The 15562-nt window shown below is 41.1% G+C and overlaps 1 protein-coding gene across 2 annotated transcripts in view; it reads left to right on the top strand.

Annotated features, from left to right (window-relative positions):
• The first annotated feature begins 3655 nt into the window (after nt 1-3655).
• GLI3 (GLI family zinc finger 3) overlaps nt 3656-15562 on the top strand; it is a 195044-nt gene continuing 183137 nt past the window's right edge. For both annotated transcript variants that reach the window (XM_010001524.1, XM_010001523.1), the window contains exon 1: nt 3656-3821. In XM_010001524.1, the coding sequence (XP_009999826.1) occupies nt 3698-3821 (124 nt within the window). In that variant the 5' untranslated portion in view covers nt 3656-3697. The remainder of the gene's footprint in view (nt 3822-15562) is intronic.

Below are 15562 nucleotides of genomic sequence, written 5' to 3'. Positions count from 1 at the left end.
CCATGTGTTCTGGAATTCCACATGATCCAAAGATGCTTTTTAGGAGATTAAAGCAGTGTTAACTCCTTACAGTACCTTCATTTTCCTTCTCTGAGCAGTCCGAGGCTCAGTTTATAATGGAGTTCCATGGTGGAGAGGGGAAGGAGGTGTACATAAGTGAGGGCTTCTTGCTCACATCTGCATAGACATATGCATGGCGGGAGGTGGTGGAGCTGCTGTAGATACCTGTCATCATTTTTGTGACCTTTGGCCAAGCGTTCCATGCTACCCCACTGGCCTTGTGAAATGGGGGCAGGGTATGGTGCTTCTTCCTTTCTAGTTGAATAGGGAGCATAATTGTTTCCTTTCATGACTTCTATCCAAAAGAAACAGGCTTGTGAACTGAGGACAGAAGAAAATGGGCAAAAAATTCATCAGCTTCCTCCTCCAAGCTTCACACAGTCAGCCTCTTGATGTAAATTAAGATGCCATCTGAATAGCAGACTTGGCCCTTATAAGGCAAAGCAGAAGAAAAATAACCACAACTGAAAATGTATAGCTTTTAAAATTCCTTTGGAGACAGCACACAGAATTATTATTGGCTGGATGGCCACACCCAGAGAGTTGGAGTCAATGGTTCAGTGTCCCAAGTGGAGGCAGGTGACAAGTGGTGTTCCTCAGGGGTCAGTACTGGGACCAGTGGTGTTCAGCATCTTTGTTGGAGACATGGACAGTGGGATTGAGTGCATCCTCAGCAAGTTTGCTGAAAATATCCAACTGTGTGGTGTGGTTGGCACCCTAGAGGGAAGGGATGCCATCCAGAGGGACCTTGACAGGCTGGAGAGATGGGCCAGTGCCAACCTCATGAAGTTCAACAAGGCCAAGTGCAGGGTCCTGCACCTGGGTCAGCACAACCCCAGGCACAAATACAGACTGGGGGAAGAATGGATAGAGAGCAGTTCTGAGGAGAAGGCCCTGGGGGTGGTAGTAGATGAGAAGCTCGACATGAGCCGCCAGTGTGTGCTGGAGCCCAGAGAGCCAAACACATCCTGGGCTGCATCAAGAGAAGTGTGGCCAGCAGGGCAGGGAAGTGATTCTCCCTCTCTACTCTGCTCTGATGAGACCCCACCTGGAGTAATGTGTACAGTTCTAGTGCCCTTAAGCACAAGAAAGATGTAGACCTGTTGAAAAGAGTCCAGAGAAGGGCCACCAAGATGATCAAAGGGCTGGAGCATCTCTGCTGTGAAGACAGGCTGAGGGAGTTGGGGCTGTTCAGCCTGGAGAAGGAAGGCTCCGGGGAGAACTTATAGTGGACTTCCAGTACTTGAAGGAGCTACAGAAAAGCTGGAGAGAGGCTTTTCACCAGAGAAGATAGTGATAGGACAAGAGGTGATGGTTTAAAACTGAAACAGAGTAGATTTAGGTTAGACATCACAAAGGAATTCTTTACCATAGGGTGGTAAGGTGCTGGAATAGGTTGCTCAGGTGGGTTGTGGAAGCCCCCTTGCTAGAAGTGTTTAAGGCCAGGTTGGATGAAGCTTTGTGCAGCCTGGTCTAGTGTGAGGTGTCCCTGCTCATAGCAGGGAGGTTGGAACCTGATATCTTTAAGGTTCCCTCCAACCTTAATCATTTTATGATTCTGTGATTATTTTAGAGAACACTCACAAGGAGGATATTCTGAACACAAGAGGGTACGTTGAAGGACTCACACAGTGGCTGGAGGCTGGGTAGAAGCAGATTTTGGTATTTGTGTTGCCGGGGCTGTAAAGAGAAAATGAGCATGTTCTGGTTAATATGGGGTAAAGAGCTTGGTAGCAGTGCCAGCATGCCTCCAGTTTCTGCCAATGAAAGGGGCTGAAAATCCAAGTGTATATCATAACTGACCAAAACTGTGGATGTGTGAGGTGAGGAAGGATAAAGGGGGAGGAAGCATATGAGAAATTTGGAAAGGTGTTGTTTACAAAACTTGTATGAGATATCTCCTCAAGGAGATCTGTGCATTGCTGGATACAAGTGAGGGCTGTTACAAGTTGAGTGTTACTCGATGTCTTCCTCATATTCTCTTCACGTTCTAGTGGGAAGGTGTTTTGTAAATCACAATAATATTTATAGCATTTGCACAGGTAGATCTCGAAAGTACTCTTTTAAGTACCGTGCCATGGTAGGCAGAGCTTTGTTATTCCTGTTTTTTGCAAGAAAGGATCTCAGGGGAAGAAAAATGCCTGGCCAAAGGTTAGACCAGCAGGTCAGTGGCAGAGGGTGTCTGATATCTAGTCCCAATTCTCTGGCTGTGCTGCCTAGCTAAATAATGATTCATTTAGCTCTTCTTTGATCCCCACTGTATAACAATGAGGCTTTGGAGTGTTTTATTGTGCTATTAAAAAGAACTCCTACTAGGGAGGTGGGAATGGGAAGGTTTACTAGACAGCTGTGTTTGTGATGAATTGGTTTTGTAGCCTTTTTTTTGTTTTGGTTTTTGTTGTTTTTTTCTTTTTTGCCTGTCAGAATTGGGGTTACAGGTTGCTAATGTAATTACACTTCATTATAGTTTACTTTGTGGCTTGTTTTAAAGCCTTTAGCTTTTAAATTAATTTAAATGCTGTAGAACAGCATTTCCATTTTAGACCCCTTTAGCTAATGACTGCAGTGCTGCTCAGAGCTGAAAACTTATTTTTTTATTACTATTTGTTACTCTTGCATAGGATTGTTTTCAAACTACCCAGGTACTTCCGTTCTAAGTGTGGTGTCTGCTGAACATGAATGATTCCTGTAAAACTTCTTGGACAAACTGGCGTGCATCAAGTTAAGCTGCAGTCCAGTGGTTGGACATGCTCATGCTCTTCACACTCCAAGATCTCAGCAGTCTTGGGTACATGGATACACTGCTGCACAGTTACCCTCTCGGAACCTTGTGGGCTTTTTGGGTTTATGTCAGGAGTGTCAAAGCTCTGAGAGTAGGGAGGAGTGATCTGCAGCGTGTAAAATTAATGAATGGCTGGAGACAACACTGAGAACAGTTGGGAAAGGCAGAATAACCAGACACACCTCTATAGAGTATTCCATTTTTAGTGTTTTCATGCAAAGGAAAGTGATCTCATTATTTGCCATATTAGCAGTAGTGTTTGCCTTTCCCTGTGGTTTTCAGGGTATTACTCCAATGCACTTTTGTTTGGGTTAGATTTCTGAACAAACAAAGCGAGAGATGTTTACAAGAGTAGGACGAGGTGTAGAGATAGACAGGATAATTCTTGCTGCAGTGTGTTCGGATAGCATGAATGTTGAAACTTAAATATTTGGCTTCTGTAGTCAACATGAATGTCTGTCTTGATTTCTTTTGCTTTGTTCCAAAGTGCTCTGGACTTAGGGGAAAAATGCTGGCTTTTTCCCCCCTGTGTCCTATTAAAAACCTGCAGGTTTGAAAAAAATGGACTTACCCATCAAGCAGAATAGTGGTTTATGATCCTCTTTAAAGGCAAATGTAGTTATTTTTGGTGTTAGTGCTTCCTTAAATTCCTCAGGAATTCATGCATGCAATCCTGATTTGATTGGCATCCAGAAATGGCCTGTGGACTGCTAATTCGGTTTTGCTGCAGGCTCTTCTTCAGGTGAGAGGTGTGAGAGGTTTTGGGCTAAGCTTTCACATAGTATTTAAAGTTTATGGCTCTCTTGTTTCATTCAGGTATTAGCACAAGGAGAGCTGAAGTAATGAGAAGTCATCATGGAGGCGCAGGCCCATAGCTCTGCCACGACAGAGAAGAAAAAAGGGGAGAATTCCATCGTGAAATGCTCCAGTCGAACAGATGTCAGTGAGAAAGCTGTTGCCTCCAGCACAACTTCCAATGGTGAGTAACAGCAGGGATTTACTAGCAGCCAAACCTACAGTAATTTTATGTTCACTGCATTCCTTGTGAATTGAGCATTTGCACCTGGATCAGTGTTTGTTCTAAGGAAAGGCAAAACGAACAAGGGGGGTGGTGGTGGTGGAAAGTGGTAGGATACAAGGCCTGTTTTGGCATCAGGCATAGCCTTTTTCTTCCAGATGTTCTAATTTGGGATGTAAATGTGTGAAGTTATTTATTATAGGAAGTTCCTGTTTTTGGTGTTTTGGAAATTGTCTTGATTAGCCTGGCAGGACTTGGGGGCGCTTTGCATTTAGCCATTGAAACCTCTTGCACTAGTTAGATAATTAGTTATTACAAAAGAGACAGAAGTAGCTCTGTCAAAATTAATGGCAAAGGTTCTTTTTCTTCTCTTCTTTTACAAATAAACTTGCTCCTAAGTAAGGGTTGCCCCCTCCTTCCCAAAGTTCTTTAATGGCCAAGGACGAAACAACAAGCTAAGAGTTTATCCTCCCATAATTTCATTTCAAAGCTGTAAAGGTACAGCTTGTAGATTTGCAAAACTGGAATAGTTTGCTTAATTCTCCCCAGAGATTACATCACTTGACAATTTCACATGTTCATAGAGTGTGTAATCCCACCCCTGCCCCTTTCATTGTTTGGTGTTAGAGAGCTGGGTGTATTGGTCCCTTCTAATGCAAAACTCACTTTGCTTTAGGATAGAAAATTGCTTGAAAACATGTGTTTAGACCTGTGGATTTTGAATAGCTGCAGTTTAACTGTTGCTTTTTTGCAAATAAAAAATTAGTCTAATAATCAGTAAAACTTGAAGATGTTTTTCTGCATATTTTGGAGTCGTCTTGTATTTCTGGCAGAATGTTTTCTGTTCACCCTTTCTGCTTACATCATGCTCACTCATCTGGGTTTGTGTTCCAGGTCAGGTTCTCATTTTGATAGCTTGAAGAAAGGTTTTAAAGAAACATGTATCTCCCACTAGACTGAAGCAGAAAAGTCATGAATCCTACAGCCATACTAAAGGAGAATCTCTGTGGGTCAGTAAAAATTAAGATGGCACGTGTCCCAGTATCCTTCTGTGTGACTGGACTTCAGATTCAAAGCAAACTAAGCACCTGCTGATCTACTGGTTGGAGTTGATCCCCAAGACAGTATAGAAACTCTTGAGCAGCTATGGAAAAAGTTGCATCAGTTTTCTAAGGCATATGAAATTAGATCCTCAGCTGGTGTAAGTCATGACAGATCCGTTGCTGTCAATAGAATGACAGTGGTTCACATGAGCTGAAGAGCTCCCCATTGTATTTTTTTTTTTTGGATAATAGGATTTTCCACATTGGCCCAACTTTTCCAACAGATGCACACTTAAACACATATGCGTCTTCTTTGATGTGTCAGGGGTTTGTACTCAAACTCGATATTGGCACATACCTCTGACTGCTTGGGCTAGCTTTAACATTGTCATTAAACATTTAGATTTAGAGGGCTAAAAATAAAGCCTTCAATATGGTTTTTTTTTGCCTAATTCTGACGCTGTTTTACCCTGCGGTCAGATAATTTTCTCTCTCTATTTTGCCTGTCAGCTTCAACGGCATTATTAGTTCTTAACTACCTGCTTTATCTAGGTGGTGTATTACTGCACGTCAGGGGCATCAAACTCCCAAGAGCTGGAATGATTCTAAGTCTAATGAATGACTAGAATGACTAGAAATTTTTGTTACTGGAATTGTCTCCTATTAATGGAATGAGATGCTAATCAAGTACACATCCTGGGACCTGAGGGCACATTGGGTTAAGATAATGACAGTTAGCTTTTTTTTCAGTGGGTAAGGGTTAATCTTGTTAGTCTTTGTGTTTTAAGTAAGTCACCAGGATCTCCAAGGTTTTGGTTTCTGATCTACCTTCATGTATACCCAAGCAAACGACTTTTCAGAGATACAGGGCTGGGCTTCAAAAGGATAAAAAATTCCATTCCTTCCTGGATATAAAAATTCCCTCTTACTGTAGAAGTTCCCTGGAGCATATACCAAAACAAATACTAATACCAAAACTTTAGGAACTTAAACATTGAATTTTACTGTTGCAGTGTTTTCAAGTTTTGCTTCTTGCGGATGTGATTCTCATGGTAATGAATTTTGGTTACAAAAACCAGTTTGCATGAAAGCTGGAGCTTGCATGGCATTTGCATCTTTTGTTCTTTAATGCTGGAATGAGTGTTAGTACAGGAACAACATCAGTTGATGTAAGATACCACTCCTGCAAACTCGAAGCTTTTGTTGATTCAGTGCTTCTTTTTTTGCAGAGGACTGTGGTAATGTTAAATGGTTGTGATTTGCATTTCAATACTTGTTAAACAAGGTAAGGTACTCTTAAAAATAACGAAAAGACAGAATGACCCTTGCTGATTTTGTCAGAAGACTCTTCTGTCTTGGCTGAGAAACATACTTTCATACTAATGTCACCTAGTAAGCATGTCTAGTATTAGTGCTTCTCCCCTTCTGAACAACACATTAATTAGCAGAGTTTGCAGGATAACGTATATTTGAGTGGCAGCTGTTTGAGGTGTGATGTAGAAACTAGTGTTTTCTCAGTAGCTTTGCTGTCTTCTGAATGAGCCAGAACTTGGATTATAAATAGATTGAAAGCTCTTAGTTACGGGTTTTTATGCAAAGCTTACAGTCAGGAAATAAGAAAATGCTATTTTTTCAACATCCCCCAGAAGTGAGTAACACACCTAGTAGCAGAATCTATGTTAAAATTAATACTGAGTGTGGAAAACTTTAAAATCATGTGATGTGCAAACTGTTTGGTGTAAGCCTGGAGCAAAGGAAAGAAAGTGCGAAGGGTGACGTGGATGGGCAGCTGGTGCGTTAACCCAGACTACCCAGTGCAAGTTATCAGGCCCAGACTTGTGGGTGCCCCTTGGAAGGTTCCAGTTGCACTGTAGATTCAAAGAATAAGCAAACATGGACAGTAGTTTGCATGTTAGCCACTTCTGCTGAGTTCCTGTCATTATTTAGTACAAAAAAGATTTCTGCTGCACTGGCCTAAGTACAGACTGACGAGATTGCTAAGATGCTTGCACTGTGTTAGATAAGGGCCTGCCAGTGTTTCCATTATAAACTCCTAATTTCAAGGATTTATAACTAAGCCATTAAAGTGTGCTCCAGGCTGAAACATGTGGGGAAGGTTTTAGTGCTGGAGCAAATTAAAACATCTTTTAAAATACACATGATCAAAAAAAAAAAAAAAAGAAAAATTCTTAATTGATAATAACTAATACAAATCTTTGGTGCACTTTGATCACCAGTGGGACTTTCTAATTTTGGACTACTCTTGCTTTGTTTTGAGTTAATTTTGCAAGCTTTTATATTTTTCTCCTGTGTGTTTCATTTTGTGTATCTCAACCAAACTGCACCCAGTTTATTAGGATACATTTCTTTGGAAATTGTTCCTTTTACTCCTTCTTTGTTGGACTGCTATCTTTACTGCTAGGCTAATATCCAAGGAAGGGGAAAACTGCTAAAGAAAACTGCTAATGGAGATGTTGACTCACAAAAGGCTGTAAAATAAATAAAAAGTTTGTGCTGGAATATGAAGTAAGTTTACTTTTGTGTGATTTGATAGCCTCAGACTGATCTGCTTTGGCAAAATAATAACAACAGCAAATAAATACTGTTTTCATGGTATCACTGGTATCACACTGGAGTAGTGAGGCCAGTGTCCTGGACACCCTTGCTACCACAGTGCTGTGTTGTCTGGCCCTGGCTTCTCACAAGCCCAGCCCTGCCGCTTTCCTGGAGGTAAAGCAGTAAAACCCTGTTCCCTGCCATGTCAGTGCATGGATTTTGGTCATAGTCCTGAAAGCTGGTGCATGCACACACAGGTTTCCATCAAGTTGTGCCAGGAATAGCTTTCTGAAGAGAGGTATCCATTGGTAAGCTTACAGCTAGTTTTGTGCTCCCCCTTGGGGAGCCTTTTGCCTGGTATTGCAGGTCTTGAAACCTGCCTTGCTAGACCCCTGTTGGAGAATACAGTACCTCCCGCAATCTCAAGTAATCCCAGGATCAAAAAGAAAACTTGGAGGCAGTAAACGTTGCAGGAGTCTGCCTGGTGACCTGCCTTGCTGAAGGGTGATGATCACTGACTGCTATGGAGGCTTGTTCTCAGCTGCTCCTCCACGCAGCTCCACCAGCGAGGGCCGGGCAGGCAGCAGGAACAGTGTGCCTGCAGTAGTATGGATGTAGTAGTGGATGGAATTCAGTTTTTGCCTTATTTTCTAAAAAGCACAAGGAATTTCTGTGATGGTTGAATTAATAGTTTTACAAATCAAACCTGTGCTGTGTGGCATTGTTTGGAGAACATTAGGAGGTTATAATACTGTGTTTAACCCTGCTTTATTTACTGGTTGGCTTGTGAGTTTTGTCGGTGACTACAATTCTTTCCTCTTTTGCACATTTTGGCTCTAAACTGTTTTTTTTAATGTTGCATTAAAACAATGCAGTTATTGTATAGGGACTTTCCTTCAGTGCCTGACAGGCAAGCACTTATTTTCAGTTTGATGTGTTTTGTCTAGTTTTTGACCCATGAGCTCGTTCCAGTGTAATCTGATATTTCTTATTAACCTATTACTCTGCCTTAAAAAAAAAAAGAAAAGCTAATTATAAACGTATGTAGGTTGTGGACTTGACTACTTTTATCAGAATCAGATAGTTACTGAGAACATACTTTAAAGTGATAGAAAGCAGAAATTATTATCTTAATGATGATGTAACTTAAAACCAAGCTTGATAGATGAATAAATGAGAGGAAGTTCATTCATCCACTTTGATTCTTTCAGAAGAAGAGCCAACTTCATCTAGGTCTCCTTGTTGTTTTTTTTTCTTCTAGCAGTTCTTTTCAGGGCGGAATGAGGCAAGTGGTCTGCAACCCCATAAGAATTAAATTTCCTGTCTAAAGTTTCAGTTGGTTACTTGTCCTGCTGCTCACCATAAAGTAGGTGTTAATCATAGTACCCGTTCTTGGCCCCCTCATTGGACTGATGTGCTCAGGGTCCTGTTGAGAGGTTAGGGTTCAAAAGAGGTTGTAGGTATCAAGAAACATTGCCTGTACTATTTTAGTGGCCTGCAAATTGAGTCCCAAATTGATCATATGAGACTTGATTCTGCAAAGTGATCAGGAGATGCCCTTCTCCTCCTCTCCTGAAATCAGGGGGGATGGAAGGGCCCTCTTCACTTCTTATTTTCAGGTCAAGGAGGAAGCGACCTCCTGTAGTATTGATATTGGAAGTGACAGTCTACACTGTATTGGTTTTTTGAGAGTTTTGTTTCTCAGCAATACAAATACTGCAAGTAATTCCTATCTGTAGTGGTGGCATAGAGCAGCAGGAAAAGTAAGTGTGGAATGACCACATGTGGTAGAGCAGAAAAGTAAGGGCAAAGACCTGAACTTGTAAGATTTGGTGTACCTTTCTGCTCTAGTAATCGTGGTGAGGTCCTAAGGGAATAAACTGAAGTAAGGTACCTATCCTTGGAGAGGATGAGCTCTCCTGATGCTCAGAAGTATTTGAAGCAAAAGTATTGGAGATTGTAATTAAGTGGGGACTGCATGTCTTGGTATATTGTCGTCTGATGTGAGTAGCTGATTAAATACATCTTCATTCAGAGTAATGCACCCGTGGTTCTTTAGGCTTACTAATAAACTTTCAGTCATCAAGTTAGGGTTTATTGTAGGCTGTAATAACTCATTCTGCCTGATACTATTTTCTAGTGTTGTTCCTCAGTGAGCCAGCCCTACCCCTGCTCTAAATCCAGTGATCTGCAAGTGCAATACAGTGTTGCTTCATTAATTCTCCTGAGATTTCCCTCCTTTCTCCCCCCCCTCTTCTCTCTCCTCCCCGCAGTGGTTAATAGCATAAGGGATATTAAATGTCAATCGTCCTGTATCCCTTTGCAAGTTCCAGAAAGAGATGATTGAGTGGCTTATCCCTGCAATCACTGTAATCAGTAAGTAATGACTTAACATCCTGCTGGATAACACGAGGTGGAATCGGGAGAAAACATCAGTTAGCAGCAGAAGCTTTGCTACCTGGACAAAGTGGAGTTTTAACTTTAGGGAACTGTGCAGTGAGGAGGTTTTTTTCCTGAATTACAAAAAGCAAACAAAAAAACAAACCAAGCAACCATATTATAATTGTACCTGGATTTTGAACTAGAGTGAGAAGTGATAATAGTAAAAAGGTTTAAAATGGGACTCTCCAGTATGGCTGTAGTACCATGCTCTGTAGCTTGTGCTTTGCAGGAGCCCAGTATCAATCAAACCTCAAAACACTCACTCATTGCAGCCTACAAGTCTTGGGGAAGCAACCAAGAGGTTTGATTTTTAGAAGGAAAAAGGCTGCTGGCAGCTGAGGCTTCAGTAGGATTGCTAGCCTTCCAGGAAAAGCCTTGCTCACTGCTGCTAAGTGTTGGTCTCTGGGGAAGATCCCCTAAAAAAGAATGGCCTCCTAATGACCTTGCAGTGCTGTGCCAGCCCGTGCCACCAAAGCAGGGAGGCTGTGTGGCAGCAGCACGGCTGTTCAAGCAATGGCACCTTCCACCCAGCCACTGGAAACGGGTGTCAACATACACATGAGTGCCAGGGGGCTGGGGAGGGTTGGGTGGGCACTAAAACAATTAAGTCAGAAAACCCTCACATCACGGGTCCTGAAAAACCAGACCAGACTTGGGAATCTCCAAGGGAAGGAGCTATGTGGAGTAGCTCTTCTTCTTAAAGTAAATAAAAAGAAAATTTAAAAATCCTTCTAATTGACTGAAAGCCAGGCAACCCCTCTGGCAGGCACAGTATTTGGCTTTACGACTTCAGCTGTGTAAATTAAGGCAGCTGAAGTAATTAAATTACTTAACAGGTTTTCAAATGGCATTCTTTTTTTTCTGTTCTATTTGTTTTCTATTTCATATCTGTCTCCAGTTTTAAAGGAAATAATCAGGCATCAGTGTTGTATTTGATTATATCCCTGCTCTGTATGTTTCTATTTACTTTTGCCCCCCCCTTTTTTTTTTCCCCCTTTTCTGGAAGATACAAACCCTCAGCTTCTGCTTACGTGGAAGTTGAATTGTTACTTAATACATATGCCAGTTAAGTGGCAGAACTGTGCTTAAGGTATGGTATGTGGTTCTGTGAAGAAGGCATTGTATTAAAACTACATTCTCTTGTATTCTTTCCAAGCCATATCTCATTTTGGGGTGGAGGTGGTGGGGGGCAGGGAGATGCATTCTTTTGCCATCCTAACTAAGAGGGAATGAGATGGATTTTATTGCTATGTTATTACCTTATTTCCCATTAAAAGTCTCTTTGCCTTTGATGTATACTGCAAGTGGTCACAATTTAATTTGCAGATTCTATTTTTTGCTCTTTAAGGCTGGCAATTCAGAAAAAAATGTTAATTTACTTGTAAATGTGATCCGGACCTACTGATGGATGTGTATTTCAAGTGCACGGAGGCACTTTGGGGAAGAGAAATACACGGGAAGTACTGGCTTCTGTTCAGATGATTTTAAAATTTGGTCTTTAAGGCTTTATGGGTCAGATTATCAAAAAGCAGTTCCTAATCTTGTGCCTGCAATCAACTGGAGTCTTGCTACACAGGAGCCGTATGTGCACATTCTTTGCAGATGCTCACTGCTTAAAATATGCCAGTTTCCATTCATTTAATGCAACTTTTTGTGCATGTTCCACGTGCAGCCAAGTGGAAATGCAAAAACTGAAGTCCCACACATATAAAAGTTCGAAAATGCACCCAGATACCCCAAACTAAGGGAATTTTTTTGTTCTGCTTAACAGAACAGGTTTGTACTGGTGCAGTTTTTCCTCAGATGAGATGCTAAATTGCTGAAACTCAGGTTAGTAATACAAACTGTGCACTCTCTCTCTGTCCCTGTTGTGTACTTGCTTTTCTTTTCTTTTCCAGCATAGGGGTTCATACATAACAACAGAGGATTTTGTAGAAAAGTTCCTTCTGGGCCTGACCGGCAGTGTTTTCCCCTCCTCCTGTCTCTCTCTTCCCCCCAACCCCCCTTCTTTCTCTCCTTTCTCTTCCCCCCCTTTTTTTTTTCTTTTTTTTTTTTTTTTGTCTTTCTTTTAGTTTTCAGAAAGTTGAGTTCCATCCCAATTATTAAATCTTTGGAGACCATTCCCACATGGTTCTGTAAATGGTAGCTTCATCCTGAGTTCTTTCATCTCTTTTCCTGCTCTCCTGGCTTGACAGTTGAAAAGGTCTGACTGTGCCACACAATGGTTTGATTGGTTTCTCTAAGGGGAGGCTTTACCCTGCCTCATCATTCGCCAGGCAGGTGGACCAGAAAGTCTCTTGATTCTTTTGTTGCCTCTCAGAGTCCGAGGTCTTTGACTGAATAAATCCTCCGTCATGGGATAATTTGCTAAAAGGAGGCTGAAAGATGTGAGAGAAAAGCCTCACTACTTGGGTGCTGAATTAATGAAATAACTGGGCCTTGGAGTTTGCAATTGAAAAATCACCAGGAATGCAATGGGTGGAGACAGGCTTCAGAATGCAAGCCCCGTTACTTCCCCGTAATAAACTATGAGAGCTTTAAATGATGTTACTAAATCCGCCGGCTCCAGTTATTTGCATTTGCGGCCCCGTTCGGCGGGGGAAGCCCGAGCAGAATAAAAAGCTGTTTTGGTGCGGCGCCTTAGTTAGTCATTAGATTATTACGAGGGGCTGGGAAGAATTCCATATGACAGAACTAGGGTTGAGTTAACACAGGACGAAAAGTAATTTACAGATAGGCTGTCCTCAGCCATCTTCGTAGCCCCTGATAAGGTTTCATTTCAGAATGGATAGGCGACATTTCCACTTACGGGCCCATTCTGCGACACCTGTGATAACAGCTTCTGGATCCTAATTGAAATTGGTTTCAAAATGGATTTTCACTTTTCTCTGTCTGTGGAAAATATTGAATGGACTCAGAGCTGCCACAGAGAATCCCAGACCTTGGAAAATGGAGCAAGAAGCCAGGATCATCTTTCATAACTGTGTCGATGATATGACAGTTTTGTTATCTGTCTTATTAATGAAATCATTGATCACCTGATGAGGGAGATAATAAACTACATTTTTGCTGCTGTTCAGAAGCTCAATTAGATTTTTTAAAAAAAATACAGATGGGGGAAAACCAAGCCAAAACAACGAAGTGAACGTTTTCAGGTCTATTTTCAACTTTTTTTTTTTTTTTCCTTGAAGATTTTTAAATGGAAGAAGTCTCTGAGACTGCAAAATGCTGACTGCAGCTTGAGCTTATCAAAAGTAAAAAGGAACAAAAATTAAAAGGAAACCTGATGCTCGTGTTAAGGCTTAGGAGATTTTTTTTTTGTTGTTGTTGTCTTTTTTTTTTTTTTTAACAAACCGCACTAAGTAAATAACACTTAAGTCCTAGAAAGTGCCATGGAAACTCAGATGAACTGAGAAACAATGGAGCTCAATTTAAGCTGAAGTGGGATTAGTGATAGGGACTCTCTGAATGGACAAAGGCCGGTGCTAAGTGTAGCGAACGCTTGCCGTGAGGCTGGGTTCCCTAAACATTATTTCTGCTTCAAAAACGGGAGCCAACCTTTAGCTGATAAAGCTGCTTAGGCATTTCGGAAAAATTAAGTTCCTTTCTCTTTTTTTTTGTTGTTGTTGTTGTTGTTGGTACTAATGGACTTGAGGAGATTTTTCAATGCAAGCAAAAAGAATAAAGCGCCTGCTCGGGGTAAAATGTGTGTGCGGACTTTGGAAATAAAACCTGAGAGGATTTTGAGAAGTGTTGTTTCCTTGGCTGTTTTTTAATTGTGGAGGAAAAAGATAAATCTGTTGTTTGTGCTTGATTGCTCTGGAATGCACGCTGTATTCCTTGAGGAAGGTGGGAAGGGATAGTTTTTCTGAAGAGGGATGCCGGTGACTTCTCATATTTCACTGTGAATTGTATCCTAGGTGTTTCTTCAGTCTCTCCACTGGTGTGGGTCAATGTATCCCTCTTTTTAAGCTTGAAAGGGGAGCTCTGATCAAAGGCTTGAATGATGTCACTGATCTCTGGTGATTGATTAGGAACAGAAGTTGTGGAGCATTTTGCATGTCCGCCTTCTCCTTATCACTTCAAATCCATTAGTGCCTACCCATTAGAGTAGCTTTCAATCAAGGGAGAGATTTTTATATATATAGAGTAGCTTTCAATCAAGGGAGAGATTTTTTATATATATATCTGTGGCCCCATACGTATGTGCATGAAAAGGAACAGGAGAGTGTACAGACTTCATGGGCTGAGCTTTAAATGTATTTTTCCTTAATGCAAAAGGAAAAAAAAAATACTGGTCTGTGTTGATACAGGGGATATTTCTTATTTGCTAAATTCTGGGGTGTAATTGTCCTCTGTTTCTCTGCAGCCGCTTTCACAGATTTAAATCCACACAGGTCTCTGTTTTCAGTGGGTTTTTGGCTGCTTTACCTTCATTTGCTGTAGTTTACCCAGAGAGGAGCCATGCCCCTGCTTGTTATTTCTTTGCTGTGCCCATGATGCACAGTAAGATCCAGTGTGTGTGTCAGTCACTTAAAGAGACATTTTATAATTAGAGATGGAAAAATAAATATTTTAAATGTGCATCTCTTGGAAGTTCTGAGTTAGCTAGAATGTCTGTTGAGCTGTTAAGAGGAAAATTCTTTGATTTGTAAGGGAGGAATAGTCCTCTGGGTGGTGTGGGAAGTCATGCAGTGGGGTTTACTCCTCTTGATAAGGGCGGTGTGTGTGAGCAAGCGGCACAGGACTTGAATCTGACTTCAGTGTGGTCCAGATGAGGAAGGTGGTTGTTGTGAAGCTGGAAGTCCATTCCTGAGTATCCCACTTCTAACAGCATATTGTAATTTAAATGAGGAACTCAAAAACTCCACACAGGCTTTAAAAATCTTCAGTTAATTAATTATTCTAGGAAATGGATGCTTTCAGTATGTAGGATAATTTTAAAATGTTGATGTTATTTTTGTATATCTCTTTTCCCTTTTTTTTTTTTTTTTGGTAGGTTGGCTCATTTCTCTCTCTGTCTCTCAAATCTTCCCTCTCTCTTCTACTGTTGTGCATTTCACACCAGGAGATGACAAGTCTTGTGATTGCAGCAGAGGCAATTGAAAGAAAATAAAAAGAGAGTTCTTTTTCTCTGGTGCTGGCCCATGAACATACCGTAAAAATTGGATTAGACACACCTAGAGTTGGGATTGATTGCATCTTGAATGGGAAATTAGAACATCTGAAAAATTCCTTTTTGGATGGAACAGAGGCACAAGAAGGAAAAGTTGGATGGAAACCAGAGAAGAACTGTAAATCACTATTAAAGTTACTTCCTATGGTTTACCATTGGCTGTCAAAGAAAATTGCCTCAGGGTTGTTTATGGCTAATTCCCTCTATAGAAAACTTCAATTTGTGGACTGGCCTCTGAACGGGATTGATAACTCTGTTTGTAGACCAGGATGGGTATCTAAAGATAACAGATAATGCAAATATGCCTTTTTTTGATAAGCCAGGGAAGCAATTATGGATACAACTTGGTTGATGGGTTTTAGAAAGCCTTTTCACAGATTATAGATTATTTTTTTTTGCATTATAGTTTTCTTAGTGATGTCAGGAAAACAAAATCAGAGTCGTTCAAATAGAACTAGAGCAGCTGATATAACCACCTTTCCCTA

Source organism: Chaetura pelagica, unplaced genomic scaffold (assembly GCF_000747805.2).
Source record: "Chaetura pelagica isolate M959 unplaced genomic scaffold, ChaPel_1.0 scaffold7, whole genome shotgun sequence".
NCBI classification, from domain to species: Eukaryota; Metazoa; Chordata; class Aves; order Apodiformes; family Apodidae; genus Chaetura; species Chaetura pelagica.
Note: the sequence above shows the minus strand (reverse complement) of the source record. Positions and strands in the feature narration are given on the sequence as shown.